We start from the raw sequence: 27916 nt of genomic DNA, 5'->3' as shown, positions 1-27916 counted from the left end.
ATGACAGCAATTACCTGTAAATTGGCAGAGATGCTGCAAGTACAACTGAAAACCTTAGTGTGAATGAAGAAGTAATCAAGTGGATTCAAGAAACTGAATTGCAAAATAATAATGAAGAGTGCAAATCTATTGTTTCCTACAGAACTACTGTAACAAATGAAGAAATGCTAATTTATTTCTATGGATACGAAAACAGCTCACACAAGAGTGAGAAACACCAAATTTTTCCAGGCTCTATCCCTAGTTTTTAGATATCGGACACAATTTGATTATCACAAAAGCAAACATCTAGCAAAAGAAAGCATTGGGTAACTATCACACACTAACATCAATCACGGGGTTGCAGCAGTCAAAGCATCTTGTACTAAAACTAGTATCCAGGAGAGCTCTATATAAGTTTATTAGTAGATCAGATAGTAGTAACCCACTTCCTGGTCACAACATACAAGGACAATACTTGGACTATCATACTGCAGTTAATTTTACTGCTAATAGTGGCCATGGCAGCATTTCATCACAACCACAAAATTTTACTGAGGCAATAACTACTGCGATTTTGCCAGCAGACAATGATTGTGTTTTTTTCATGTACACCATCAGATGGAAACTATGTTGATAATGGTGTTGCCTTCTCTATGGATAGTGCCATTCAGTCAGTTAATAGTGGAGTAGATCATCCCAAGTCTCCATCAATTCCTCCCTATTACAGAGAAGCCAGTACTCCCCATGATACCTCTGTGTCAGATGACTAGTGCACTACACCAACCACTGGAGTATATCAGTCACACAATATTGCAGTTTACCACGATGATATCACTGTAGATAATGCTAATGGTTTACAGTTGATATGACTAAATCACATTGTATAATCAACTTGACATCATGATCAGTAAAGCTTTGGATACTGTGTCTCATAGTATTTTCCGTGGTTAATTGGCATATCTGGATTTATTCTTCTTTCTCCTACTTTTCAAACATACTTAGTGCAGTTAATATAAACATCTTAGGCCTTTATAAGGCCTTCTGGTATACAGGCTCTGCCTTTACCAGGTACTTTAATCATATATAAAACAATGTCCATTTGGTTCCACTTGGGGTACTTAGAGATAATAAGTCACTCTCTAGGGTTCCTATGGATATACAAATACATGAAAATAGTAAGACAAAAATATCCTGACCACCTGGCAGACTCCTGTAAGCGTTCGAGCGGTAATCAGATGACTGCAGGTTTGAGGCTGCCCAGGTCCAGTCATGGATTTTTTCTTCTTTCTCCTACTTTTCAAACATACTTAGTGCAATTAATATAAACATCTTAGGTCTTTATAAGGCCTTCTGGTATACAGGTTCTGCCTTTACCAGGTACTTTAATCATAATAATCATAATCATAATATCTGGTGTGCTATGGACTTGGTTTAAGAATTACTTGCTGAATCATTACCAAAGTGTTTAAATCACAAACTGTCTCTCTGATTTGCTGCCTGTTGTTTCAGGAGTGCCACAGGGAATTCTTGGCCCCCTGTTATTCCTGGTATATATACGTCAACTTATATTCATTTAAGTAAACTACTTAAGACACAAAGTCATATTGCTTCTTCCCAACCACAATTCTCTCCAGGAGGACACCACTGCCTTGTTTACTTGGTCTAAGAACTTAGACTTGGACTTCAATCTGAGGAAATTTGTACATCTATCATTCAATTGCAATCATATCTTTAACACAACCTATACACCATATCTGATACACCTATACCTCTCTTAGGGCTAATACATTGCATATTTATTCCAAATCATTCACCCACTGCATTAACTAAAATTTCATTGTTAAGGTCACAACTTCTTTATTGCACTCATTTGTGGTGCCTGCATTTGACAAAAGGTATACTGAACCATAAACAAATTCAGCATCATGAGTTCATACTTTTATGTTAGCAGTTATGAATCTGGACTGGCTAAACTGAAGATTTTCCCATTGATGTACTTGTTCAAAATCCAGAACATACTCTTTGCAATCAAATCCATCAAGACTCCAATCAACCTGTTTAATATTATTAATCCTATCAAATTTAGCTCTGGCAATACTAGATCTGATACTTGCAACACGCTAATCCATCCTTGCCAGTTAAACTACATGTCTATCCAGTATCCACTCCTACTTTCACAGATTACCATCACTTTGGAATGCTTTGCCTGTGCTTGACCTGAATTTGTCCTTTCTTGTGATTAAATACAAACTTTAAAATATCTATGGAACCAGTTTTTAACAAATTTCGGCAACAGCATTAAAATTAATGTGACTTGATTTTGGAAAATCAGTCTTAATGTCACATGTGAAATACATATAAATCTACCCATTATGCATTGTCATTAAAGTACTTATGCACCTGTTAAAATATTTCACAGAATTTCGTGTAATTCATGGTAATGACTACTGATTTTATCATTGTAAAATTAAGTAGAAGTCTAGTTGTAATGCCTTATTATAATCATAAATATTCCAGTTGTAAAATGTGACATTAAGGCTGATTTCCGTTCACTACATTGCCTTTGCCCCAGTTGAGGTGTCATCAGTCCAAGCCACCCACCTCTAAATTGCATCTCTTGCAACTAAAGTATGTCTGTATGTAAATATAATACTTACTGTAATACTGTATCACTTGTAAATGTATGTAAAGTAGTTAGGTAAGAATGTGTAGCATAGTTATAGTAAATAATATTGTAATGAACTTTTGGCTGTAGGCACATGTTGCCAACTGACTATTAGTGTTATATAGTGTATTGCTATATCCCCTGGGTTTCATTAGCTACATACGTAGCGGTATACATCGTGAGATGTTAGCACTATAGCTAGTAACATTCCAGCTATAGATAGTCAAACCCCACATGCGCTCAAACATGATAATTATATTTAGATTATGGTAAGGAATTTGACTCTTCCCATATCGTAGATTGATTTCTAAGCTCGAGGCATAATATGCATATGGTATTCATGGTAATTCATCTCTATGTATGTATGGCTATCTAATTTGCTTGCTAACTGTCTTCAAAGAGTGGTCATCAATGGATGTCTACATGTGTCTAATTGGGTTAGTATCCGGAGTGGGGTACCTCAAGGTTCGGTCCTAGGACCATCATTATTTATATTGAATGTCAATGATATTCCTGACTTTAGTGAGACCAATGCTAAAATGTTTGCAGATGACACCAGGATTTACTCTGTCATCAAAAGTTTTGGTGATAGTCTTAAACTGCAGTACAACATTGATAGGTTGATGCAATGGTCTAGTATTTGGTTGTTTATTGATATTAATTGATTTATTATAATCCTCTAGGTAGGTAATCAGCATGAAAATTGCACCATGTGTGAAACAGGTAGCCAGTTTAATTCCCTATGATGTGAAGTCACATAATCAAACTTACTAACGACTAGGTGATTCGGATGGCACGATTTTGTAGCCATTGCACATGAGCAATCTGATCTTTTCTTAAAAATGGACCCAACACTGGCAAAGCATATGTTATTCTGGAAAAGATCAATGACTCAGATAACAGTTTCAAGATTGAGAATGTTAAAGATTTATGGTGAATACTTAATAAATGCAGATAATATGCTACTCGCTTGCAAACATCAGTGACTTGGTGATCTTATCGTAACATCTTGTCAAAAATTATGCTCAAGTAATTTTGGTGGTCAACCTTCTGCAGCATATTATCATCCATAAAGATAGCAGGGCAGGAAATATTCTGTAATATTTTAGGTGTGAACCACATAACACTAGATTTATTGATATTAAGCTTCATTCGACTCGAAGATATCCAATCAGATAGTAATGCCAAATCATGAGATAATGCTGATTGCTTTTTCACAGTGTCAATATCAGAACCAGAGCTAATTAGGGTTGTGTAATCTGTAAACTGTAACAATTTACCAAACTTCACTACAGAAGGCATTGCATTGACATAAACAAGAATCAACAGTGGTCCCAGAGCACTGCCTTGAGGTATCCCACCCCTTACAGTTGTCCATGAAGATACTTTACCATTGAGTTTAACCCATTGAAGACAATTGGAAAGGTAGTTCATGAACCATTTAAGCTCATTTCCAAGTACACCCAGCTTGCTAAGGCAGTGTAGTATAATTGAGTGATCTAAAGAATCGAAAGCTTTGCAAAGATCTAAAAAGACTGTGCAAACAATTTTCCCACAGTCCAAAGCATTCACAATAGTATCCACAGCATAAAGAAGGATCTGTTCTGTTGAATTATAATTACCTCCACGATATGCACCTTGAAAGGGACTTAAATATTGATTTGTTTCAAGGTACCTATCTAGCTGATTTGCGACAATTCGTTCCAAAGTTTTAGCAATTACTGAAACTACCGAAATTGGGTGGTAATTGGAAGGATCGTTTTGAGGCTCTGCCTTATGCCCAGTGGCAACATTACACTGCTTCCATTCTAATAGTATACCGCCCAGCACCACAACCATGATTCCAAAGGCTGGGAGAAGATTAGCGACCTGTCAACGCACCAATGGTCCGGGAAAATAAGGTCTGGACGGACCATTTATGCTGTCATAAAAAGTCAGGTGTCACAGTGATATAAGTTTCCCCGGGTAACGTGTTTCCCTCACACATATCCCTAGGGATCCGTGTTTCCCCGCACACATATCACTAGGGATTCGTTTCCCACCAAAAGCTGTCAGTGATATGTGTTTCCCGTAGCGATTTTTTAAATATTTCACTGCACACACATATCCCTAGGGATTCGTGTTTCCCCGCACATATATCACCAGGGATCCGTGTTTTCCACTAAGATATAGCCATCGTGCAGTAACTCCAAGGTCCTATGGCTAGTTGCAAACAGTACGCGATCCAACCATTCAGTAGATATATTGCTATCTATAGCTAATAGACACCCATGCATATTGCATGTATATAGCTATAGTTAGCTAACTAGCTATATAGCTACTATACAAGCTAATACAATAATTATACTAGCTATACTAATAATCAGAACTATAGTCATTTAAAATAAACTTTGTTGCTCTTCTCTGGACCTGCTCAATAAGTGTGATGTCCTTGACAGGGGCGGATCTAGGATTTATAAAAGGGGGGCTAACTCAAGGTACTAATCTCTTGGGTAGAGGTGTGCAAAGCATGCTGGAACTATAGGGAGTCTGGGGGCATGCCCCCCCCCCCAGGAAATTTTGAAAAATAGATGCTAAAATACTGCAATTTGGAGACATTCCCACATAAAATTCACAATATTTTCTGCCTGTAAATTGTATATACTGCCTTTAGATTATAGGTATGGCTCTCTGAAGCATTTTGCTAATGGAAAAGTTTGGGTAGGTACAGACAACCAAGTACATGATGCACCCCTCTCACAATTGCACAACACTGAATAGGTGCATGTTAAAATAATAATGTTGAATGTGGAAAATTTTGAAATTTGAACAATACAAGATTGAATCTGAAAGCATTTTCAATGGAAATTATGTAGCTGAATTAAGTATTTCCATACATATTAACTACACAAGTGGATGAATGAAGCCCTTTAAACAGACCAATGCACTTCATTGTATGTATAGGTACAGGCAGATTTGGAAAAATTTCATAACAGAACCAACTACATGTTTCCAGTGAATGTTCTATTAGAGTAGTTAGCTGACTGCTGTATTAGAGTATCTCGATCTTGTAAACTTCCAATGCTGATCCAGGTCCTTGTTGCATAAACTTTAGCATAAATTCACTGATAATACCTTGGAAAGATGTTTATAAGGCGGTTTTATGAGTATTTGTATTATTAGTGATCATATAATTATGCTAAGACAAAATTTCATTATAATTCTCAGCATCATATTGATCAAGTAAAGCCTAAATATGAAAAGGGGCCTCAGCCCCCAAAGCCCCCCCCCTGGATCTGCCCCTGCTTGATATGGTTAGGTTTCCAAATCTCTGAACAGTATATAACTTGCGATCTCACTAATGGAAATATACAAAGTTCTCTTGGCTGTCACTGTTTGATGCTTGCTAAAGCTGCGATGGAGCAGTCCTAGCATTCTGTAGGTCTTAGGGATTATGTTTTTGTAGTGTTGATCCCAAGATAGGTCTGATGATATTATAATACCGAGATTTTTAAGTGAATTATTTGTTAAAACCTGTGTGTCAGCTATTTTGTAATTAGTGATGACTTTTGCATTAATATATCGATGGACACTCTTTTTTGGATTAAAGAACTTAATTATATCTTGTACTCCACAAAGTTGCTAAGTCTAAATCATTTTGAAACAGTGAAATATCTCCAGGACTACAAACAGTATTATAAATTATAAATCTTGGTGTCGTCAATGAATAGTAAAGTTTTACTGATGGTAGCACAAGATGGTAAATCATTCATGTAAATAATGAAGAGTATAGGGGTCCCAAAATACTCCCTTGGGGAACCCCAGATAGAACCGGCAATGGGGTAGATAATGACTGACTACATGCCAAAGTTATTTTGTAGCTACATTGATTAGTTATACATAGCTGCAATCACATGATTTACTCTATATAGCTAGAGATAGTATTTTATTGTATACATGTACTTGTAGCTACTGTTTTATTAAACTGATGCTATAGCTACATAGCCAAATCACAGCACAGTTATAGTTGAATGCCAGTGAATGGCTTGATTTCCTCCATCAACATGTATAATTATAGTATTAGTTGTAGCTATAGGTATGACTAGCTATGATTATTAAAAGTGCAAGTGCGCCTATGCTAACACTAGGCATTCCAGTATCCGAGATTTTAAAATAAAAATACTCTCCGTATATTCCCCAATAGAACCCTGGAACAAAACAACAACTCGCGTTTAACTTATGATTGCTCTGTAGTCCGAGCTCCAATGAGGATGAAAATCGCTATGGGGTTTGTCCACACGCTGATCATCATGAAAATCTTAGTTTTGTCGTGCGCGTTTCATATAAGTAAGTTTTGTGTTGTTTTGTAATCTTTTCAAGCCTTGTAATGTATGTAGAATACTTTAAAACTTAAAAAAACGTAGTGTCGGGTGGAAGGTAGTCACTGTTGCTTACTTTAAAGTACGTAGTTACTTTGCTTGGGTTAGCGATTTTCAGCTCCAGAGCAATTTTCTGATGGCTGTGTCATCAGCCTCAAAAATACAAACCACTTCAAAGTCAGCATAACAATGCTGTAATTAAAACCACAACTCCACCTTAGGTATTGTTGCATCTTTGTGGCACCTCCACTTTAGTTGTTTACCTTTATAAGTTGTTAACTTGATGTTTTTACTTACTTGAGATAGCCTCTTGCCTGTGGGTATGCACCATTGTATTGAGAAGTGTGCAGTAGGTGAAACATATTTGCTCATTACACAGCATACAAAGATCGCTGAGATCCGATAACATCTGAAGTTACTCTCATCATATGTACAAACTTGCAGCTAGAAGCAACTGCAGTTTCAAGACAGTCCAGATTGCTAGATGGCTTCCTGATTCAATTGTGCCTTTTTTCCCTTTAAAATGTATGGGGAGCCCCGGAGAAAAAATGTACCTTTTTTTCAGTTTTAAAGCACTGTGCATGCCAAAGTAGTTAATTCCAACCCAACAAACTATATATTTCTGAGATCGTCAATCAATACTCTATCTAGCTGTTGAGCGTATAAAAAGTCCATTTTCCAAAATTAAAAAATCGGGCTGGAATGCCTACTAACACTACGTACGTTGCACATGACTTTATAATGGGGAAACATATTACCGGGGGAAACACATATCACTGTGACTTGTAGGTCGCTAGCGAGTTAGTGATATGTGTGCAGGGAAACACGGATCCCTAGTGATATGTGTGTGGGACACACGTTACCCGGGGAAACATATATCACTGTGACACCGGCCGGACCGCTTGTACTTACGTACTTGGTCCCCCAGGACCACCCATGCCAGTGAATAAATGGTCCGGGCTGAACATAAACGATCAATTCCCCCATATTATCAGTCCGTAGAGAGACAAACAAGACACTATCATCCCTTGCATTTTATCCTGCCCACACCATCAACAAAATCTTATCAACAATCATTTTACTCAAGATCAATCAAAGAATGGAATGAACTGCCTGTATTTATTATAGAGATGACAAACTATGATGAGTTTACAACTAACTTGATATCACACTTCACAAACAATCAGCACCACACTAGTTAGTATACAATTGTACCTAATATTGTGATTCCTTCCCCTTTTTTTTCCTGGGCATACCAGCTGTGCTGACTGCCCAGTAACCATAAATAAATAAATAAAAAAACGGTCCGCCTCCAGTTTGTCATGCATGCACCCAATAATTATGCTGGCGTGAATTTTGCAGCTAAGTTAACATATCTGAAGCAATATGGTTGATGCTACAATGTAAATATTAAACTCTTACTCACGACGTAATTCCTGAAAATTCGTGCCGGTATACGGCTCTTGACCCCCTCCAAAAATTTAGTATATATAGTAAGATCGAGATACTCTAATATAGCAATCACTCTAATAAAGCAGTCACAGTATTTATAGCATCAACCGTATTGCTTCAGATATGTTAACTTAGCTGCAAAATTCACGCCATCATAATTAGCTATCGCCAGCAAGCTCAGAAGCTGAGCCACTCAATAGCAATATTATAGTTTGCTAGGCGCCAACTTCTTTAGCAACTGTCTGCAACTTTGTGGAGGTAGCTACAATGTGAAGATGGTACTCGCGCCAGTATTCGCTAACTCAGTGTTGAGGACGAACTGTCTCCAGCCTTTGGCTTTGGTTAAGTTGGTAGTAGCTTCGGTTAGGTAATTATTTTGTCACTCAGTATAGCTAATCACAACAAGTAGTATCGAGTGGCTTAGCTTTAATAGCATTAACATTTATAACTCGGACCAGTTTTGCTCGGGTAGGACCATTTTTGTTGTCATAGCTGGTCCGGCCGGACCATTTATGTCGAACATATGGCCGGACCGTTTATGCACCCGGAACAAATATTTTGTTACAGACCATGCACTGCACGAGCAACCATCCGCAGGTCTACTAATAATCGTTTGTGCCCAGATCTTCGTTCAGACAAGTGCCAGTTGCCGCTGTAAGACGTCTCAAGTCGCCATGCCAGCTGCCAGTACATCAGTGCATTCAGATGGATTATTAACAGAGGTAGACTATGTTTTCATGTTGTAATACTGTTCAGGGGCGGAGGAAGTAGTTGATATGAGGGGGGACTGGGCTGACCCAGACTTAGTCTCTGGTTTGATATGGTGAGACCAAAAAAAAAAAGGTCGCAACCAGCTGACAATAGCTGCCCACCTCACCATCTACGAATTAATAGCTGATAAACTACATAAAAATCCTTACAGAGCTCGCTAAACACTGCTCTAATACTGTGACTGCTTTATTAGAGTGACTGCTCCATTAGAATATCTCGATCTTTATCGCGGTTTTCAGCCCCACTCCAAGAAGGATAACTTCGGCGTGGTATCATTCTGAGAGGGGCTTTAGCCCCCTAGCCCCCCCCCCTTTCCGCCGCCTATGATACTGTTTGCATTGTTAGCTTATAACTACCCAGTAACGATAAATAAAATATTAGCTATCTCCTGTTGCTGTGAAGTGCCAATCACTACTGTAGCTACCATTCAGTGTATGCACGCACACCACTGATGATGTGCCATATCCATGAGTATTCCTTTGAAGGCACTGCCACCTTTCACAGCCATCTGCTACACATTTTATTTCATCTTGCAGTGTATCCATGACACCATCTGACCATTTTTTGACATATCGGCCCATCTCATACTTAAAAATGTTACTCAGCGGATGAACGGTTGTGTGTGACACATAGTGGAATACTCAGCTTCTTTTGACCCAGATATCACTGTGGTCTTCCCTTGGCAACTCCAGCCATGTCTTAATCCATCACCCCGATCCATCCTCATTTAAACAACTGGTATCACATAAGTAGGACAAAAAATTGTGTAAAATATATAAATCAATATCCTAAACTTAATTAAGTATGAATTGTGAGGGCCTGCTATTATGTATGTATAAGTAAGGATTGCAGTGAAACTTTCGCGCCGCTCAAAACCCCGCCTTTAAAAATCACCCTAGAGACATTTTACACGACCAAAATCACCTTTACGGAATAGTACTAGTCTATATAATACACAAAACAGCATCAAATGCAACAAAACACTTACAGGTGGCCGGATAATTTTTTTAAATCGCCAAAGCTCGAATATTAACCTCACTGCCTCACTCACTGCCCACAGGCGCAAGGATACAGGCCAAACGAAGCAGCGCATGGCCACCATTTTACGCCACAATAACAAACTTACCAGTGGGATGAGCCTTTTGGGGTTCCGACGAGTGTATGTCCTCTGCGCCTTGTCTCTTCTTTCATCTTCAATCAGCTGCTTGTCTTCTTCATACAATGAAACCATATCCAGGCATTAATTTTCCGTATCAACACTTTCGCAATAGACAAGATTTTTTAAGGCTCTTAGACTATGCTACTGTACGGAGGTACTGTTACTAGATAGACACCTGTATCTTCATGATAGGTCACAATATCAAATAATAATAAGGCCCCTATTTGGTGATTATTAGTTTCTCATCCACCTCCCGCATCCTTCTTAAGCTACCGCATGGTAAGCCATTATTTACTCTGCGCATGCTCAGAAGAACACGTGATACCAAACTGTTATAATTTTCGGTGTTTCTAGAGCTCCGGCAGCCGGAGGTGGTTTGCCAATGCTACAGCTCTGTCACTCCATCACGTGATGTGATACTTCAACACGCGGTATTTCAGTCGAACTATAGACTGGGCCGCCTGTCGCTGTGATAACTCGGTTGATAATTAACATCACGCGATACCTTAGAATAATGTACTACAACATTCATACATTATTGGCCTAAATCATATAGTCTAATTAGCTACATACTACTGTCCCATATGTCTATTGTCAACTATTTCCTACACCTCCCCACCAAGCTTTTCACGAGATGTGAAAAAGCTTAATAGGGGCCCTGCCAGGTGGGGTCTTCAATAAGTCTCTGTGGCCTCCTCCTGACTCTGCTAGAACGTCGTGGCAATGACAAGTCCATTGGCAAGGATTGTTGTTCTTGTGATTGAATGACTGGTGCTGGTTGTGGTAGTGATGACAATGGTACTCTGCGTCGGATGAATCTTCGATTTCTGATGAGGGTCTTTCCTGATGATGTCTTAATCGTGTACTGGCGATATGGTCCAATTGCAATGACTTCTCCATATACGTCCCATAATTTTGTTCTAGGATTTTGCAGAGCTACTTGGGACTGTAACCGTATGTCTGGTAGTGGGCAAGTATTGCGGTTGTAATAATTTGTGGCCTGTTGCCGGACTTTTCCTGCCTTGGTTCTAGCCTGATCTTGTTGTAATTGTGTTATCGGAGTAAATGAACTGGTGTGGGCAGGTAGAGTGTCCTGTATCGGGCGTCCGAACAACTTGTGTGCAGGTGACAGCCCGTCTTTCACGGAAGGTGTGTTTCGATACTGTAGCAAAGCTCTGCAAAGCTTGTCACCATCTAAATATCTACCGTTCCAAGCTGCACGGATGATTTTCTTCATGGATTTAACAGTGGCTTCTGCTTTGCCATTACTTTGTGGGTAGTGTGGGGATGACATCTGGTGTTGAAACTTCCATTGCGTAGCAAATTTACGAAACTGATTGGAAGAGAATTGTGGTCCTCCATCTGACCAAAATGTATCTGGGACTGCTGTGCATGCAAATAACTCTCTGAGTACAGTGATCAAGTTAGTGGCGTTTACCGATTTACCCATGGGAACTACAGTGGGCCAATCTGTGTAGTAGTCCACAATAACAAGGTAACATTGGCCCCCGTGATAACAAAAATCAGCTGCTAATTCTTTGAAAGGACGGGGTGGGAGTGGCTTTGCAATCATTGGCTCTCTGGTGTTTGATGGCCTATGAACTTGACATTGTGTACATTGTGAGACTATGTTGTCTATGTCATTATCCAGGCCTGGCCAGTAAACTGTGAGCCGTGCGCGTTGCTTGGTGCGCACCACACCTTGGTGTGATTCATGCAGTTGGTTGAGGATTCTCCGATGCATCTGGGAAGGGATCAGCAGGCGACAACCATATACAATTAAGTCATCATCAATAGTGAGGTGATGCCGCAGCTGCCAGTAACGTTTACAAGACTCTGGCAAGTCTCCTCTGTGGTTTGGAAATCCCTGCATGATGATGCCTTTCAACTGCTGGTATTCTTCATCCTGCCTTGCCTGCTGTCGCAGGTCTTGGAGCCGTACACTCTCTTCTGTACTGCCTGACTGTCGGACTCTCATCTCGGAAATAGAAACAGTTGGGGTATGGTCCTCCTCACATTCTGCGATTGCATCATCTTGTGTTGGTTCCTTGATCGGGTAGTGTGACAGTGCATCAGGTGCTGCATTCGTACTACCCTTGCACCAAACTGCTGTGAAATTATAAGCCATCAGTTTGGCCCTCAGGCGTTGCAATCTAGGGTTATCAATTTCGTCTAGTCGGTGGTTGTTAAGAATGGGAACCAATGGGCTATGATCTGTGAAGACTTGAAAATTCTGCAGGCCACGTAAAAACATGTTACACTTCATGACTGCCCATGCAACAGCCAACAGCTCTAGTTCTATGACAGCATATCTGGACTCTGCTGGTGTGAGAAAACGAGAGCCTGCCTGTACCATGGACCATTGCTCTGTACCTACCTGCTGCTGTTGTAAGATGAAGCCTACCCCATGTCTACTAGCATCTGTGCATAGTCTTGTTGGTTTGTCTAGACTGAAGTATGCTAATGTGGGGACTTCTGTAAGGTGCTCTTTCGCCTTAGTAAATGCTTGCTCATGTTCAGCAGACCATAAAAAGTCGTTTTTTGTGCTTAATAGAGGGCGCAATGGTACTAGCAGTTTAGAAATTGTGTCTGTACTCAATGAAAGTTGATTAACAAGGCCAAAGAAAGAGCGAAGGTCAGAGCGGCTGGAGGGAACAGGAAAGGAAGTTATGGCATCAGTGATCGATGAGTCAATGCGGTAACCCTCAGTGGACAAGTTGAAGCCTGCAAAAGTGATTGTTGTTTGGCAGAATGTGCATTTATCACGGTTGAGCGATATTTGGCGGTCTTGGCAACGTTGCAGAAACTGTTTGACATGTGTGATATGACTTTCCTTGTCCTTATCAAATATTACCACATCATCCACCACTCTGCGAAATGCTGATAGGCCTTCAAACGCCTCTGCCATGCGACGGTTGTAATGTTCTGCTATGGATGATAGCCCATACGGCGCTCTTAAGTACTTATACCTCCCAAATGGAGTAATGAAGGTGGTGTACAACTGGCTCTCCTCATCAAGTGGACATTGGTGGTACCCCTTAGCTGCATCAATCACCGTAAAGTACTTTGCTTCACTGGCAGAGATGTCTGCTACCGCCTCTGCAGGAGTTGGAGACTGGTATCGCTCTCGTTTGACGTATCGGTTAAGACGGGAAAGGTCAACGCACATTCAGATCCTATCCGACCCTTTCTTAGGGGTTACTACTATAGGGGAGCACCACTCTGTCACTTCAGTGACTGGGGCAATGATGCCCTGTTCTTGCAATAAATCAAGCTCTGCTTGTAACTTGTCCCTGTAGGCAAATGGGATTGACCTTGGCGTCTTTACACAAAATGGCACAGGATCTTCCATCACGGTAATATGGAACTTCTCTCCCTCCATCACACGGATCTGGCCATCGAACACTGCTGGATATTGAGCCACTAGGGTTTGGGCTACTGACTGGTTCTCAGTTTGCTGGATCAGCGTACATGCAGGTGTCACTTTCTGAGGATCTCCTTGCAGTAGCTGGACTGCTGGTTGTGGGTAGTATGGCGGAAGTATTCCTAAGCCTTTGGCAGCTTTCCATGAAATCAGTGCACCTGTTACTCCAGGATATATGTGTAATTCATCTTTGTACTTCACTGCACCCAGCTGGATAGTAATTGGTATCTTACCTAGTGGTACCATGCTGGAACCGTTCACCGTTCTTGGACTGATGTGTGATGGAAGTATGTTGTCTATGTGATGGCCTAGTGTTTGAAGCATCTCCTGCCCTGCAGCTGAAATGTCTGCTCCTGAATCTGGGAGTACGTCAATGTAGTGGGAACCAGCAGGTGATGAAACACGGACAGTAATGGTTGGCGCTGGCTCTGTGGCAGTGTCATCCACTTTGTAAAGCTGCAAGTGGTTAGCCTGGCTGTGATGCTGAGACTGCACTCGGATGGCATTTGCACTTGGTTGGAGTTGAGGAACAGCCAGCTCCCGTGTGGTGCCACGGTACTGGTGAGATGGTAATGCCTGTGGTCGTGGCGGCTGTAAAGTTTTTCCAGGGTGCTGTCGAACACCCCTGCTCCGACACACTTTGGCGAAGTGGCCAACCTTATGGCAGGACATGCACACTTGGTTGTAGGCAGGGCACTGTTGGCGTCCACCTTTGTGCATATTAGATCCACATCCTGAGCACATCTGTGTTGGTTGTTGGCTACGTTGGTGTAATGCTGCCACCATCCCCAGGTCCGGCACGTGTATGTCTGAACGATGTTTCTTTGCAGCCTCACGACTACGGCCCATACTTATTGTTTTGGCTAGGGTGAGGTTGTTCTCTTGCAATAAATCCTCTATCGTATCGCCATCACTGACACCTTCGATGACTTGGTCACGAATGTTCTTCTCCGTACAGGCATCAGAGCAAAATTTGCATGTCTTCGCCAGTTCACGTAGTGCAATAAGAAAGTCATCAAATGATTCTCCAGGTTGTTGCACCCTTCGACGAAAATTGCGGCGCTCAACGGTTTCATTTAAGTGACCATCGACGTAGCGCTGAAGCGCCTCAATAATGGTCGTTACGTCATTCCTTTGCTCGGTTGTAAGGCCTAAGTTCTGAACTATTGACAAAGTTTCTCGTGAAAAACACAAACTTAATGCTTCTACCTGCTTTGATGCCTCCTGTTGAGCCAGTCCGGATAGGCTGCAGTAGGATCTCCATTGTAGTCGCCATGCGGTGAAGTCAGTCCCTCTGTCTATTTGCAGATCTAGCTTGGGTAGATCATTCAATCTGAATGTGTAGGAGGGCCCTGGGGCAGCTTCTAAAGGTGGCGTCGACATCGGGTCCTCCTACACCTAGGAGAAAAACAATGGCGGAAACAGATGTAACTTCGTACTACACAGGTACCTGCACGGGTGCCTCTAACCGGCACCAGGGAATCAAGACTGTGGTTACAAACAGGATCGGGCTTATGTAGCTGTCCCTTCGACAGGTTTCTTGGCTACTCGCAGCGCCATGTGATAACTTGGTTGATAATTAACATCACGCGATACCTTAGAATAATGTACTACAACATTCATACATTATTGGCCTAAATCATATAGTCTAATTAGCTACATACTACTGTCCCATATGTCTATTGTCAACTATTTCCTACAGTCGCCTGTACCTGTATCGTGCTGTATGGTTTAAATGGAAGAAAGTGACTCTGAGCGGGGAGTGTTAGGGACTGTTGAAGAGGAGTGTGACAGCGTAAACTTTGTTCTTGGTGAGAAGTTTTCGTCTTACGAGCAGCTGAAGGAGAAGATTACTGCGTACCAACAAGGGAATAATGTCCAGTTAGCCTACACTGACTCGCGGACGCTGGATGCTGCTCGGAAAAGAGCACCGAAGAGAATACAGAAAGCAAATGAAAAATTACATTATTATTCTTTGCACCTTACGTGCAATCTTGGTGGAAAGCCGTTCCACAGCAAAGGATCTGGCCAGAGACCTTGTCACAGGTATAGCAACTAAGTGGTCGAAACTTATTTAGCTGATGATGCTACGTATAATATTATGTGCAGCACGATTAAGCAGAATTGCAAAGCTTGTATAAAGCTTAACTTAAGTGAAGATGGCCAGTACCTGGAGGTCACAGACGTCTGCAATACTCACAATCATGAAGTCAGCAAGGTACAGTATGCTAGAAATTAATTACATCATGCATTGGGCTATTTCTATTACGTGTGTACATGTAATTTTTTTTTCTAACAGGCTATTTATGATCATTTACCCCGACAACGAAAGTTGACACCATCTGAACGGAATGAAGCTGCTGAATTGTTAAAATTAAGGGTGAACAATAAGCTACTTCAGCAGCACCTATCACAATCAACTGGGAAGATTGTTACCCTAAAAGATATCAGCAATATAAAGCACTCAATACGGAAAATGGATGGAAATGATTTGGAAAAATTGTCTTCTTATCTGAAGGCAATAGAAGGTAAAACATTTTGTGTAACTGAGTAATGTACATCACCAAATATTTTATTTATTGTGCATTGCAAGTATTCCACATTTTCGCACAAACCTAATTTTACAGTATTAAATCGATACAATGGGTGAAATATTTGTGAACAATAAAAATTGTTGAACACTTGTTTTCATGATGAAGAAAGGTGCTAAGTGCAAAAACATATTTCCCAAAGTTTAAAAATCTTTGTTTACTATCATCAATGTTCCAAAAGATATGAAAAATATGAGCATTAGTATGCTCCATGTTCAATAAGCCATTCACTCTCACTTTTTTTCAAATTTTACCCTTGTAGTGCTGAAAGGCATAAATTACTTATTAATTTTATGAGAAAGTAACAGTGAAAGTCATGTTGATTGTACTCGTAAGTTGTGACTGTTGAACTAGGCACATGTAATTTATTTTCAAGTTCCATTTTGTCACTGTACAAATCAATCTTTCTGTTTTTACCAGTTTTCTTTGAACGTTCTTAGTTTACAGGCTGAAACTTTGGTTGACCATTCCTATGTAGATAAATATGTAATTAAAATGGAGTTAAAAATGCAGATCCGGTCTTATATAGCAGCAGTACTTCTTTGAGCACATAACATAGTTATCTCATATGCACTTGCATAATATATATTTATGTGCATGCATACTTGAATGCAGAAGTAATAGAGGGGTGTGTAAGCACCCTTCTATATCTCCTCTAACAGACTGGAAACTGACTTACTAATGGACTAGAAACTTGCCTTAAATATGTATATATGCACTACTTAACTGCATGTGTAGTTGTCTTAAAACAATATCAATTGCAGTTATGCTAACCTCTGAACACAATCTTGAAGAGTGCTTGAACTGATATAGGATGCAGATTCAAGGCTGCCAGGCTTCCGAGGTACAGTCATGGATTTTTCTCCTTTCTGCAACTTTTCAAATACACTTATAACATCTTAAACAGGCTGTAGGACCAGGTGTCCTACAAACCTTCAGTTGCACTTGTGCTGTAAAGCCTTAAAAGAAATAAATAACCCCTGCACTTGAAACTAGTTTGAAATCCAGTGGTTAGAAGTAGTATACTCATCATGTTATGGCTGTAAACCTGTTGCAGTGACGTGTAATCCAAGAAACAAGCTTGGAAGATACCATCAATTATATGCTATAGTACATATTTTTTGGATTTTTATTCAAATTAACTGCTGTAATTATTGCTTTTGCAAGTCCCACACACCTGCACATGCCTACACACACACGCACACACACACACACACACACACACACACACACACACACACACACACACACACACACACACACACACACACACACACACATACACACACACTGAACGCCACAGGTGTGAGTGCTTTTTGCATGCCATATGTACAGCGCTGTATATAGCAGGGTTAAAAATCAAGAGTTATTTGGATTTTCCAAGTCAACTGAGCCATAATGTTTGTGTCACATTTACAAAATATCGGATAACATGAATGACGTATCAATCAAGTTTTATCACTGCATTGGTTTAGGTGGATGGCAATGTAAGTGTGCCACTGGTGGGGTTTCATGCAGAATGAATGATTAGTAAAAATGTGACCGAATTTTGGAAAACCGTCGATATACGCACAACAGCACTTTTGTAATAAAATGCATTTAAAAACTATGGGTAAAAAACGCAAGCTCCAGAAAAAAAATTATGCAAGTTTTTATCGTCTCATCGTCTCGCTGGTGGGTGAATTAAGCCGCCAATGGATAAATCCTGGGAATCATCGTGTTCGCCTGTCCATAGGGAGTACAAAAATCTTTGTTTCATCTACATACACGAAAGGATTCCAAAGTTACAGACGTTTGTTTACGTTGCAGTGACGAAAGAATTTACTGACGATCGTTTGTCAGTGAATTTGCCTTCCTTCTCGAACAAAGAAGCATGCCTGGGGAAAAAAACTATACCTTGGTGGATGCACAAATTCATGGTGAACACAATGAGCCAAGATTAAATTCCGTATGTCGTTGTATCAGTAAGTTATGATGGTTTATGTAAGTGCCTGTAGATTCTTTTCTCGATAGCTTCTGTACATATCAAATTATTTGCTCGTCCGGCTGTCTAGTGCTCAGTGTATTTCCAACGCTGCTTAACTTAGGAAGCTGAAACTTGGCTAGTACATTCCCCTGTCCCTGTAGAAAACAAAGAACAAATAAAATGCATTTAAATTGTGCGGATATCGACGGTTTTCTAAAATTAGGTCACAAATAATGACTATATGCAAGCAGCCTATTGCTCCACCCCTTTTCACAGGGTAGTGCTGACAGATTAGTCATTATAGGTGCCTTGTATATAGGGGGAACATAACATTTGTAATCAATAACTCAAGAATGGGACTGTGTGATGAAACACGGAATTAGTTTCTAATAAGTTTTGGATGATATCTCGAACAGCAAGATTTACATGCTGCTCTCTGTAGGCCTTGGAGCCACACCCACTTATTGCGATTATATTGTTGAAGTAGTTCATCAATAAAAACTTATCTGGTTTGGAATAATGTACTATTTATGGCAACATTGAAATCAGGTCACTATACTACCAATTCAGATGACCTGGAAGTAACCCAAGGTGTTCATGTTCACCATTTATATCTAAAACTTCTAGCTATATTTTGGGCACCCCACTAGTATAAGTATTAAAATTTCTAGCTATATAGTGTGAGCTATAATAATGATCAGTCAGTAAAATAATTGGTATTGGTTTGGCTAAATAAGTAGGTTCATCACCTATGGGCAATATCACACATTTCCAATAAGTGGGCATGCCCCACAAAAAAAGCTGGCAAAGACTTATACAATCACTGTGTTTCCCATTGAGTTGTATGATATATAATGGATTAGTGGGGCATGGCTCCACGTATGCCTACAGACATGCAGTAATAGAAAAATATTATCTATGCTACATAGTGGATGTGACTCAATAAAGAGCTCAGACCATGATACACCATGATGCATCAATTCCCATGTCACCAAACTAAATGATTAATGTCACCAATTTGGGTCAGACGTGGATATTCTGTAAACCAGCTCAGAATGTGACCCGGGTGACTCGACCCTGATTCAACGCTGATTTGTACAAGTGTATAATGTTTTGTTCAATATTTGATATTAGATATAACTGCTGCTATGTATCATAAAATGTAGCTCTTGATCCATACCTTGGTTTTAGGGTTAGTTCCAAAATTACTATAGGGGTCAGTGGGTCATCAAGATCAGTTTCAACCCTAACATGTAGAACATATGTACCCGTGTACATACTTGAAGTGCTCTTTAGAGCTATTTCTTCCAGGATCAACAGTTGAATTTCTGTGTGATGAAGACAAGAATCTTGTTGGTATTGTTTTTCAAGACGGCATTATGAAATCAACCTTTTCTGCTTTCCCAGAAATTTTACTGGTGGATGCAACATATAAATTAACAGAATTGAGGATGCCCGTGTACTTGATGATGGTGGTTGACGGAAATGGTCAAAGTGAAATTGTGTGTGCCTTTGTTACAGTTTTGGAAACTGAGGAGTCAATGGGAAAAATGATACAAGTTTTCAAGTCTCACAATCCAGCTTGGGCCTCCTCAAGAGTTTTAATCTCAGACAAAGATTGCAGTGAGAGAGCTGTTTTTGCAAAAGAGTTTCCTGGTATTTGTTTACAGCTTTGTTTATTTCATGTGTTACGAAGTTTTAGACGAGAGATTACTTGTGACAAAATGGGAATCAGAGCTGGAGAAAGAGATCATGCTTTGGAAATTTTGTTAAAACTTGCATATTCTAGGTCTGAGTCAGACTACAATCAGCACTATGAAGTAAGCAAGAATGTGTGATGCATAAGTTGTTACCACTTCATCAGTGTAAATAGCTGATGTGCTTATTGTAGTCATGCATCTGTATTAAAACCATACTCACTGTACACATGGCTCAATCATGTATATGTGACCTGCTGAGTGAAAACCCGACTTGCTTGATTTTACAACTACTTTGTTGTTTAGAGAGAATAAACAATGGGGTGTTAAAGTTGCAGTCTTTTCTGGTCAGTACTATGTACTTTTGGAGTTACAGCACTAGAAAGCAAAATTTGCAACATTGCTGAATTGAGGTATTCATCAAGGTACGATAAACTTACATTTTACAACATAACTTACGTTTTCTTTGTGGTACAAAAATGAAGCAAGGATATTCTCCATGAAAAGGCAAATCTAGTGATGTATTACGCATTTCAGTTTATGACATTTTTCACTGATTTGTGAATGCTTTATTAAATATCATCTGGCTACTTATACTGAGTGAGCTACACAATAGCTTATTAAGAGGCGTGGTTACCATTTCTTGATTTCTACGGCAATTAAGAGAAGACAATAAGTATCTGCTTAATAGTTGGCTTAAAAGGGTTCCAGCTAGATAAAAAGAGCTAGTTAACTACACATGTACAACTCACCTATAAGCGACTTTTAAAAAGGGTTAGGCTAACTTATTTCAAAATGGGCCTATCTAAATTTGTAGTATTAAATCTGGGTGGCGCATTTCCAAATGGGTTGACCAATTTTAAATCAGTCAAATTTTGAAGAGGTTCATAACACTATTGTATCATGTGTATTATGCATGTAGGTATGTTATGTGACTTCATGGTGTTGTTATTATAGGATTTACGGCTTGCTGGTCTCACCACAGTTTTTACTTACTACAATGATAATTGGCATCCCATTTGAGAGGAATGGGTAGAATGTTTTAAGAACACAGCCTTCACCCTGGGCGAGAGGACAAACAACAGATTAGAGAGTATCAATGCTAAAGTGAAGAGTGTTTGTGCAAGATATCTGCATGCTTAAATGCATACCTAGACAAGTATAAGGGAAAATTAAGAATTGTAAATTCAATTAGGGATCATAGAAAAAAGTAGGAGGTCACCTACACTTGCAGATAAACTAGTGGACATTTAATCCATAATTCAGTCATGGATACAAGGATAAATGTTCACTAACATATTTACAGGTGTAGGCAACCTCCCTTGTTCCCTACTTTTTTACTACTGTATGATCCCTAGTCAAACTTTAAAACTCTTATATATGTACTTGTTTGTTTACATTTTCGCCAGAAGTAATGTTTATGACTGAAAATGTGCCCCAACTATAAATTATTGTCTTGAAACCATTACACTTTTCTTTCAGCTATTTAATCAGCTCATTTCACAGTGCTACAAACAAAAAAACAGTAGAAGTGCCTCTGCAATCAATCCAGTAACCATGGAAAATACGGATGATTCCTGTTTACAATTGTATGGAAGCCATTGCGCTACCGCAATCAACACCTTGTTATCACAAATTGATACCTTCGGCTGTTAACAAAAAGAAATGGGACACAAAGGAGGACAAAGGTAAGTCCATGATGTGTACATTGTACATACTGTGGTGCATCTGTCAAGCTAAAGCAACATTGAATAAAATAGCTAGCTATTATCGAGTTGCACTTGTCTGAAGGCATCAGGCAGGCAGTAGAAAATTGCATTAAACAAAAAATTTTAAAAATCTATTGGAAACATTCTGAAGGCACTTTTGGGCTTGGTTATACCTAACCAATACTGCCAAGGCGACAGGATGGTATTGTGAAGATGATTTTTGGATGATATTTTTGGCCAACTCTCCATGTTCCCTAATATAAAGCACAGTATACCGCATAATGTATGATACACAATTCATATTCAAGGACTAAACATTAAAACATATCTATTGTGATTATACGTGTGGATCATTTACTGTATGAGTAACTACCATGGCTCACCATGTTATAGGGACTTTTCTAGACGGTTTCACTCTGTTGTAATTATTATCCAAGTTAGGGAAAGAATGATATCTAAGAAATATTATATAAGTGTACTTGCTTATTACCATGTACTGTATACTGTACTAGTGCAAATCGTTGCACGGTAGTATGATTGCAATGATTTCAACATTTCTCATCAATGTATGTACCATGATCACTTATACCTATTCTTATACTGTTTAATTACTCAGTTTGCATGCCTCAACCAGCACATCCTTAATATATACCTCTTGTGTTCTTGCTCATGGATAGATGAATACAAAATTATATATGTATATTTTATGTAATATCCTAATTTAAATTATAAATCATTGTACAGGTACAGCACACTCATGCATTTTTTTGAACACTTTTGTGCCCTGCTGTCAACTTTACGGAATGAGAGGGATCACTGCACATTGATGGCTATGGTGAAGAAAAGGATTGATATGAAAGATCCTGTAGAAATTGAATACTCCTCAGTTCTCACACCTTATGCATTAAATTATGTATCCAAGCAGCTTTCATTGCGGAGGAAGGTCACCATAGTCTCAGAACATGATCGAGAATGCCATATTACATCATCGGAAGGGATTTTGAAGGTGACAGTCAACGGATGCCACTGTGCATTTTGGAACACCACCAACCTCCCTTGTCGTCATATTTTTGCTGTGCGAGAAAGAAAGAAACACCCTTTATTTACTCCCTTACTTCTTGCGGAACGTTGGACAAAGGATTATATGAGAGATGCTTACTATAAAAAATCAGAATTAACAGTTGAGGCTTCAAGCAGTGTGAGCAGTATATGATTATACAGCTATAAAATTCACTATAATTGTATGTACAGATTTCAAGTATTGGGCATGGACCACAACGGTCATGTTTAACACAGCACCAGAAATACCATAAAAGCCATATTGTTGCTGTGGAGTTAGCTTCTCTTTCTTCCGAGGTTGGCATGACTGAATTCACAAGAAGGTACACTTTGCTACAGACCTTGAGAGATATATGGGCATCTGGAAGGGATGCAATTCTTTGTGCAGGTATGTAATCACCCGTATTTGTTAATATTTTTATGACATTTATGCAGCTCAAGATCAGCACTGCAGTGACCAAAGAGGAACTGTTGCTGTTACTGCAAGTCAATCCCTTGTTGGTTGTGTCAGTGAAGGTCACAGTGCTAATCAGAATGCTAGGAATGAAGGCAGTCAAGCTGTTGAGAATGCTGGTGAGTGTGGACTGACAAACATTTTCAGCACTTATGCAATGAACTCTTTTGATAGGTACATGTACGACACAATCTAATGCTGTTTGTAGTAATAGTAGTGGATCAAGTACCAGCCATGGTGATAATGAAAGTGATGGTACAAGAAATAGTGAAGTAAACACTACAGAAAATCACCTACTTGAAAGGAATGATCATCATGATCAAGGTACTTTGTAGTTTAATGACTACTTACTCAAATTTTGCATAGGATATCAGCCACCTGTACCATTGGTAGACACAGTGCAAACTAGAAGCAATGATGTAAATGGTGTGTGTGTGTGTTGTGTGTGCGTGCGTGCGTGCGTGAGCCAAATGGCTAGAACACCTGTCTGATAGTCAAAACATTCTAGGTTCAGTACCTGGTTATGCAGTTACTGTTGTTTCCTTGAGCAAGAAAGTTTCTTCACATTACTTAGCTGCTCATGGGGACCTGATGACTTTGCATTACTCAGGTGCTAAAAGTCAAATCCTATTTGGGCAAGACTAATAAAATACAAGAGGTTGTATCATGTCTCACACTTGAAGGTATTGTTAGCCAACCTTCACCCGGCATGAATAGTTGGCATTTGCTTCCTGAGTTAACACCTGGTAGCCATTTGATGTTACAACTCCCAGTGTCCACTAGGTAATTTTGATGTACGTAGTATGGTAGTTGAAGGGTTTGATGGTAGCCATTTGATGTTACAACTCCCGGTGTCCACTAGGTAATTTTGATGTGTGTAGTATGGTAGTTGAAGGGTTTGATGGTAGCCATTTGATGTTACAACTCCCAGTGTCCACTAGGTAATGTTGATGTACGTAGTATGGTAGTTGAAGGGTTTGATGGTAGCCATTTGATGTTACAACTCCCAGTGTCCACTAGGTAATGTTGATGTACGTAGTATGGTAGTTGAAGGGTTTGATGGTAGCCATTTGATGTTACAACTCCCAGTGTCCACTAGGTAATTTTGATGTGTGTAGTATGGTAGTTGGAGGGTTTGATGGTAGCCATTTGATGTTACAACTCCCAGTGTCCACTAGGTAATTTTGATGTGTGTAGTATGGTAGTTGAAGGGTTTGATGGTAGCCATTTGATGTTACAACTCCCAGTGTCCACTAGGTAATTTTGATGTGTGTAGTATGGTAGTTGAAGGGTTTGATTCTTGCATTTGCTTTGTGCAAGTGTACATAACTGTAAATCAGGAAATTTCAATGCAGAAAATTTTCGTCTATTAAAATTTTGATGCTACATATTTTTGTCACTTTTGATGGAATAGCTAGCTATACGTTAATATTTGTATACACGAATTATCCATATAATAGTTAACAATAATTTGTCGTTTTAATTTTCATCGATACAGCCAGCGATGAAAATCTTTTGATGACAAACTTTTCCTGTTTTACGGTAATACAGTATGTGTTGTGTGTGTGCATGTTTGTGTATAGTATGTGTATTGTGTGTGTGTGTGAAATAGTGCAATCAGTAAATTACCAGGGGTGGTATTAGAACTGTGGTACAAACTTGAAAAACATTTATCACAATCTGATTGCATCCACAGAGTTACAAAGTATTAGGTTACCTAGTAAAATGCGAAAGAGAGGAAGACCTAAAGGAGCTGACAAGACTGTTATTGGTCTCCCTAGAAAGAAGTCCAGAGGAAGCAGGCCTGTGTCATTCCTATACAAAGGTGCTAAGCAAAAGGAACTTGGTATGTATGTTAAATAACCTGTGTGGATCTTGGAAGATGTTTTCATTTTTAGTGATTTTAACCTGGTTTGTTGATCTACAAATTGCAAAGGACGCCATAGATGGGAGCCAAATTATAGAAGAGGATGATGTAGAAATGAGACCTGAGATGGTTTCATCATCATGCACTGATGAAACTGTCTGCTTAGATATGTGCAGGAAGTATTACACCCGGGAAGCATGGGCAGCTATTAACAGTGTAGTATCTATAATTCAAGCCAGTCCCACATGGTATTGTGGAAGATGCACAAGGGAGATAATTGACGATGAACAGAATTCAATTGTTTGTGAAAGCTGCTTAGTATGGTACCACTTTAATTGTGTTGGTCTCAAAAGATCACCGAAGAGGAGAGTATGGATATGCCACTCATGCTTTGAAGAATCTGCTGACCAATAGGTAGCCCAAGATTATTTCATGAAGTAGTCAAACATTAATTAATTTAAGAAATTTCTTCTTTGCTGTACTGTTATAGTTCAAATGATCAATTCTGTACTATAAAAGGTGCAGCCAGTAAATGACAACTAAAAATAATAATCACTTTCCTGGTATATAGACAATATACAGAATGACATGGTGTGTGCATACAGTAGATATGTGTGTATACAATGGAACTTGTGGACACTTTACAGAATTGGGATGTAAAACTTTGGAGTCGGATCTGTTGACTCAATTTTTCTTGATGTGGAGAATTTGTTAAAAAGTTGGTTTCACTATTTCAAATATTGATCTTTTGACTACAGGGGAACTTGAGCAGTACTTGAAATTGTTCCATGTTGGAGAGCTGCAACTTGATGTTATAATATGTAGATGTAATACCCTTCCCAAAATCTCAGATACACCCCTTAAATTGTGAGTGACAATTACACTGTATGTAGATCAGTTCGATCTGGAGACAGTCTAGTTAATATGTAAATATTTCCCAGGTTAAAACTGCATGCACCGAACACATTAACTTTCACACTTGTAGTGCTGAACTGACTATTAAGTTTGATATCCAAGAGCCCAAGTGTCTTAAATTATGCCTGTTTTTAAAGTAACACATTAACTTTCACTTGTCCTTAAATTCAATTTCAAGCTTTAAAAGTCTCTAAGGCAGGTTGACCTTTAAAATAGCATGCTCAACCAGCAAAAGTACCCTCAAATTTAATCTTGAAAGGCTTAAAATTCTCCTTGTTTTGAGAATGGTCTTATAGCAGCAACACTGATACATCAAACTCTATGGTTACTGTAGTATACTATAATCTGGCTTCACCCAATGATCACGACTCAGCCTAGCTTGATAATTAGTCTGGCAGCTATTTAACCATGCAAGCTCCCTCTACATTCAGAGGAACATGTTGCTGTAGACCTTCAGTGCTGGTCAGTGTAAAGTGTTAATAATAAATAAAATAATAAAAGATTTGTTAACCAGACTTTTCAACTTGCACTGCATGAGTAGTTACTAATATATGATGACGATCAGTAGCTAATTTGAAGTGGATCACCACACTTCATTGTTCGTGAGGAGTAGCTACCTATAACACTTAAAACACGGACTTAAAAATCCAGTGGACACTTTCCGGCTCCCCTGTAGAAAACCAGTCACTTTTCAGTCCTCCGCTTTATTCCGGTACTTTCTTCCACTTCAGTGGATCAAGCTGGCCTCAAGTACGAAGTATTGGTGGTCTTCAACTGAAAGTACGCAGCACTATTGGTGCTAAGGCTACTGATACGGCGCCCCCGCTTAATATCTATGGCACGTGATGAACTGACGGAGCTGTAGCATTGGCAAACCACCTCCGGCTGCCGGAGCTCTAGACACATCGTATAATTTTTGTTGATGAACGCTACAATGCGCTATATATCACAGGAGAACTGTTGCTTTCCTTAGCAAATTACTGCAGTGCCAGTTGCAATCGTGCTCTATCGACTTCATCAAAGCAGGCTTTCAGTTGACTGTCGAAAAACAGTTGGTGATCACGAAAATTAGAATCAGCTGGTGAAGGAAATGTTTGTAGTAAGAAAGAAAGACAATTTGGACAAGGTCTGTACATCAGTGTGTTAATATTATAAAATAATGGCATAATGGTAATACCCTCCCGCCCGCATCATAATAATTAGAAAGGCTGGATGAGAAACTAATAATCACCGAATAGGGGCCTAATGTTTATTCTACGCATTATCAATCTATCGATTGAAACCACGATGATACACCCCTTTTACGCTAGGTGACGGAATAGCTAGTCAGTGACCACGCACCTTCCAGTTGGAAGGCTGACTCTAACAATCGATTGAAATCACCATGACCACGACCCGTTTGGGCAAGCACACATCTTTGCAGACTGACTCGAGATACTCTAATACAGCAGTCACCCTAATAGAACAGTCACATGTTTATAGCTATTAACAAAAATTAAACAAACTAGTATATTAAAAATTATGAATTTAAAAATGAAGTAGGGATTCAAGCGGTAAAAAGTAGCGAAACAAGAGATGAACAATAGTAGCTATTACAGCATAGCTTGGTGGGAAATCTCTACTTTGGCATTGGACACAAAATAATTGTTATACCGGACCATGCCAACGTAGGGATTTTCTACCGAGCTATGCTGTAATAGCTACTATTGTTCATCTCCTGTTTCACTACTTTTTACTGCTTGAATCCCTACTTCATTTTTAATTTCATCATTTTTAATATACTAGTGATTATATTAGAGTGCATGTGGCTGTTGTCTAGATTATACCCAATAAAACTTAAGCATCTG

The 27916-nt window shown here is 39.4% G+C and overlaps 3 protein-coding genes across 9 annotated transcripts in view; all 3 read left to right on the top strand.

Moving 5' to 3' along the window:
• The window catches only part of LOC136241689 (uncharacterized), a 152715-nt gene that overhangs the window by 86801 nt on the left and 37998 nt on the right, over nt 1-27916 (top strand). The window lies entirely within an intron of this gene.
• Nucleotides 15532-21151, top strand: LOC136240924 (uncharacterized). Of its 2 annotated transcripts, none has more exons than XM_066031992.1 (5): nt 15532-15857; nt 15921-16029; nt 16111-16339; nt 19680-20188; nt 21023-21151. In XM_066031992.1, exons 1-5 carry the CDS (start codon nt 15547-15549, stop codon nt 21086-21088), a joined length of 1224 nt encoding a protein of 407 aa, XP_065888064.1. In that variant the 5' UTR covers nt 15532-15546; the 3' UTR covers nt 21089-21151. The 2 variants fall into 2 exon arrangements, with proteins under 2 accessions (XP_065888064.1, XP_065888065.1); XM_066031993.1 differs by lacking the exon at nt 21023-21151 and adding an exon at nt 20372-20444.
• LOC136240923 (uncharacterized) lies at nt 21150-25687 on the top strand. 4 transcript variants are annotated; one of them, XM_066031988.1, is made up of 8 exons: nt 21150-21172; nt 22519-22972; nt 23026-23221; nt 23269-23406; nt 23462-23611; nt 23654-23713; nt 24984-25133; nt 25186-25687. In XM_066031988.1, exons 1-8 carry the CDS (start codon nt 21165-21167, stop codon nt 25566-25568), a joined length of 1539 nt encoding a protein of 512 aa, XP_065888060.1. In that variant the 5' UTR covers nt 21150-21164; the 3' UTR covers nt 25569-25687. The 4 variants fall into 4 exon arrangements, with proteins under 4 accessions (XP_065888060.1, XP_065888059.1, XP_065888061.1 ...); XM_066031987.1 differs by lacking the exon at nt 21150-21172 and adding an exon at nt 21512-21753; XM_066031990.1 differs by lacking the exon at nt 21150-21172 and adding an exon at nt 21524-21753 and having other exon boundaries at nt 23654-23706; nt 25186-25282.

Source organism: Dysidea avara, chromosome 12 (assembly GCF_963678975.1).
Source record: "Dysidea avara chromosome 12, odDysAvar1.4, whole genome shotgun sequence".
Taxonomy (NCBI): domain Eukaryota; kingdom Metazoa; phylum Porifera; class Demospongiae; order Dictyoceratida; family Dysideidae; genus Dysidea; species Dysidea avara.
The sequence above is the reverse complement of the archived record's forward strand: the minus strand, read 5'-3'. Positions and strand labels throughout refer to the sequence as shown.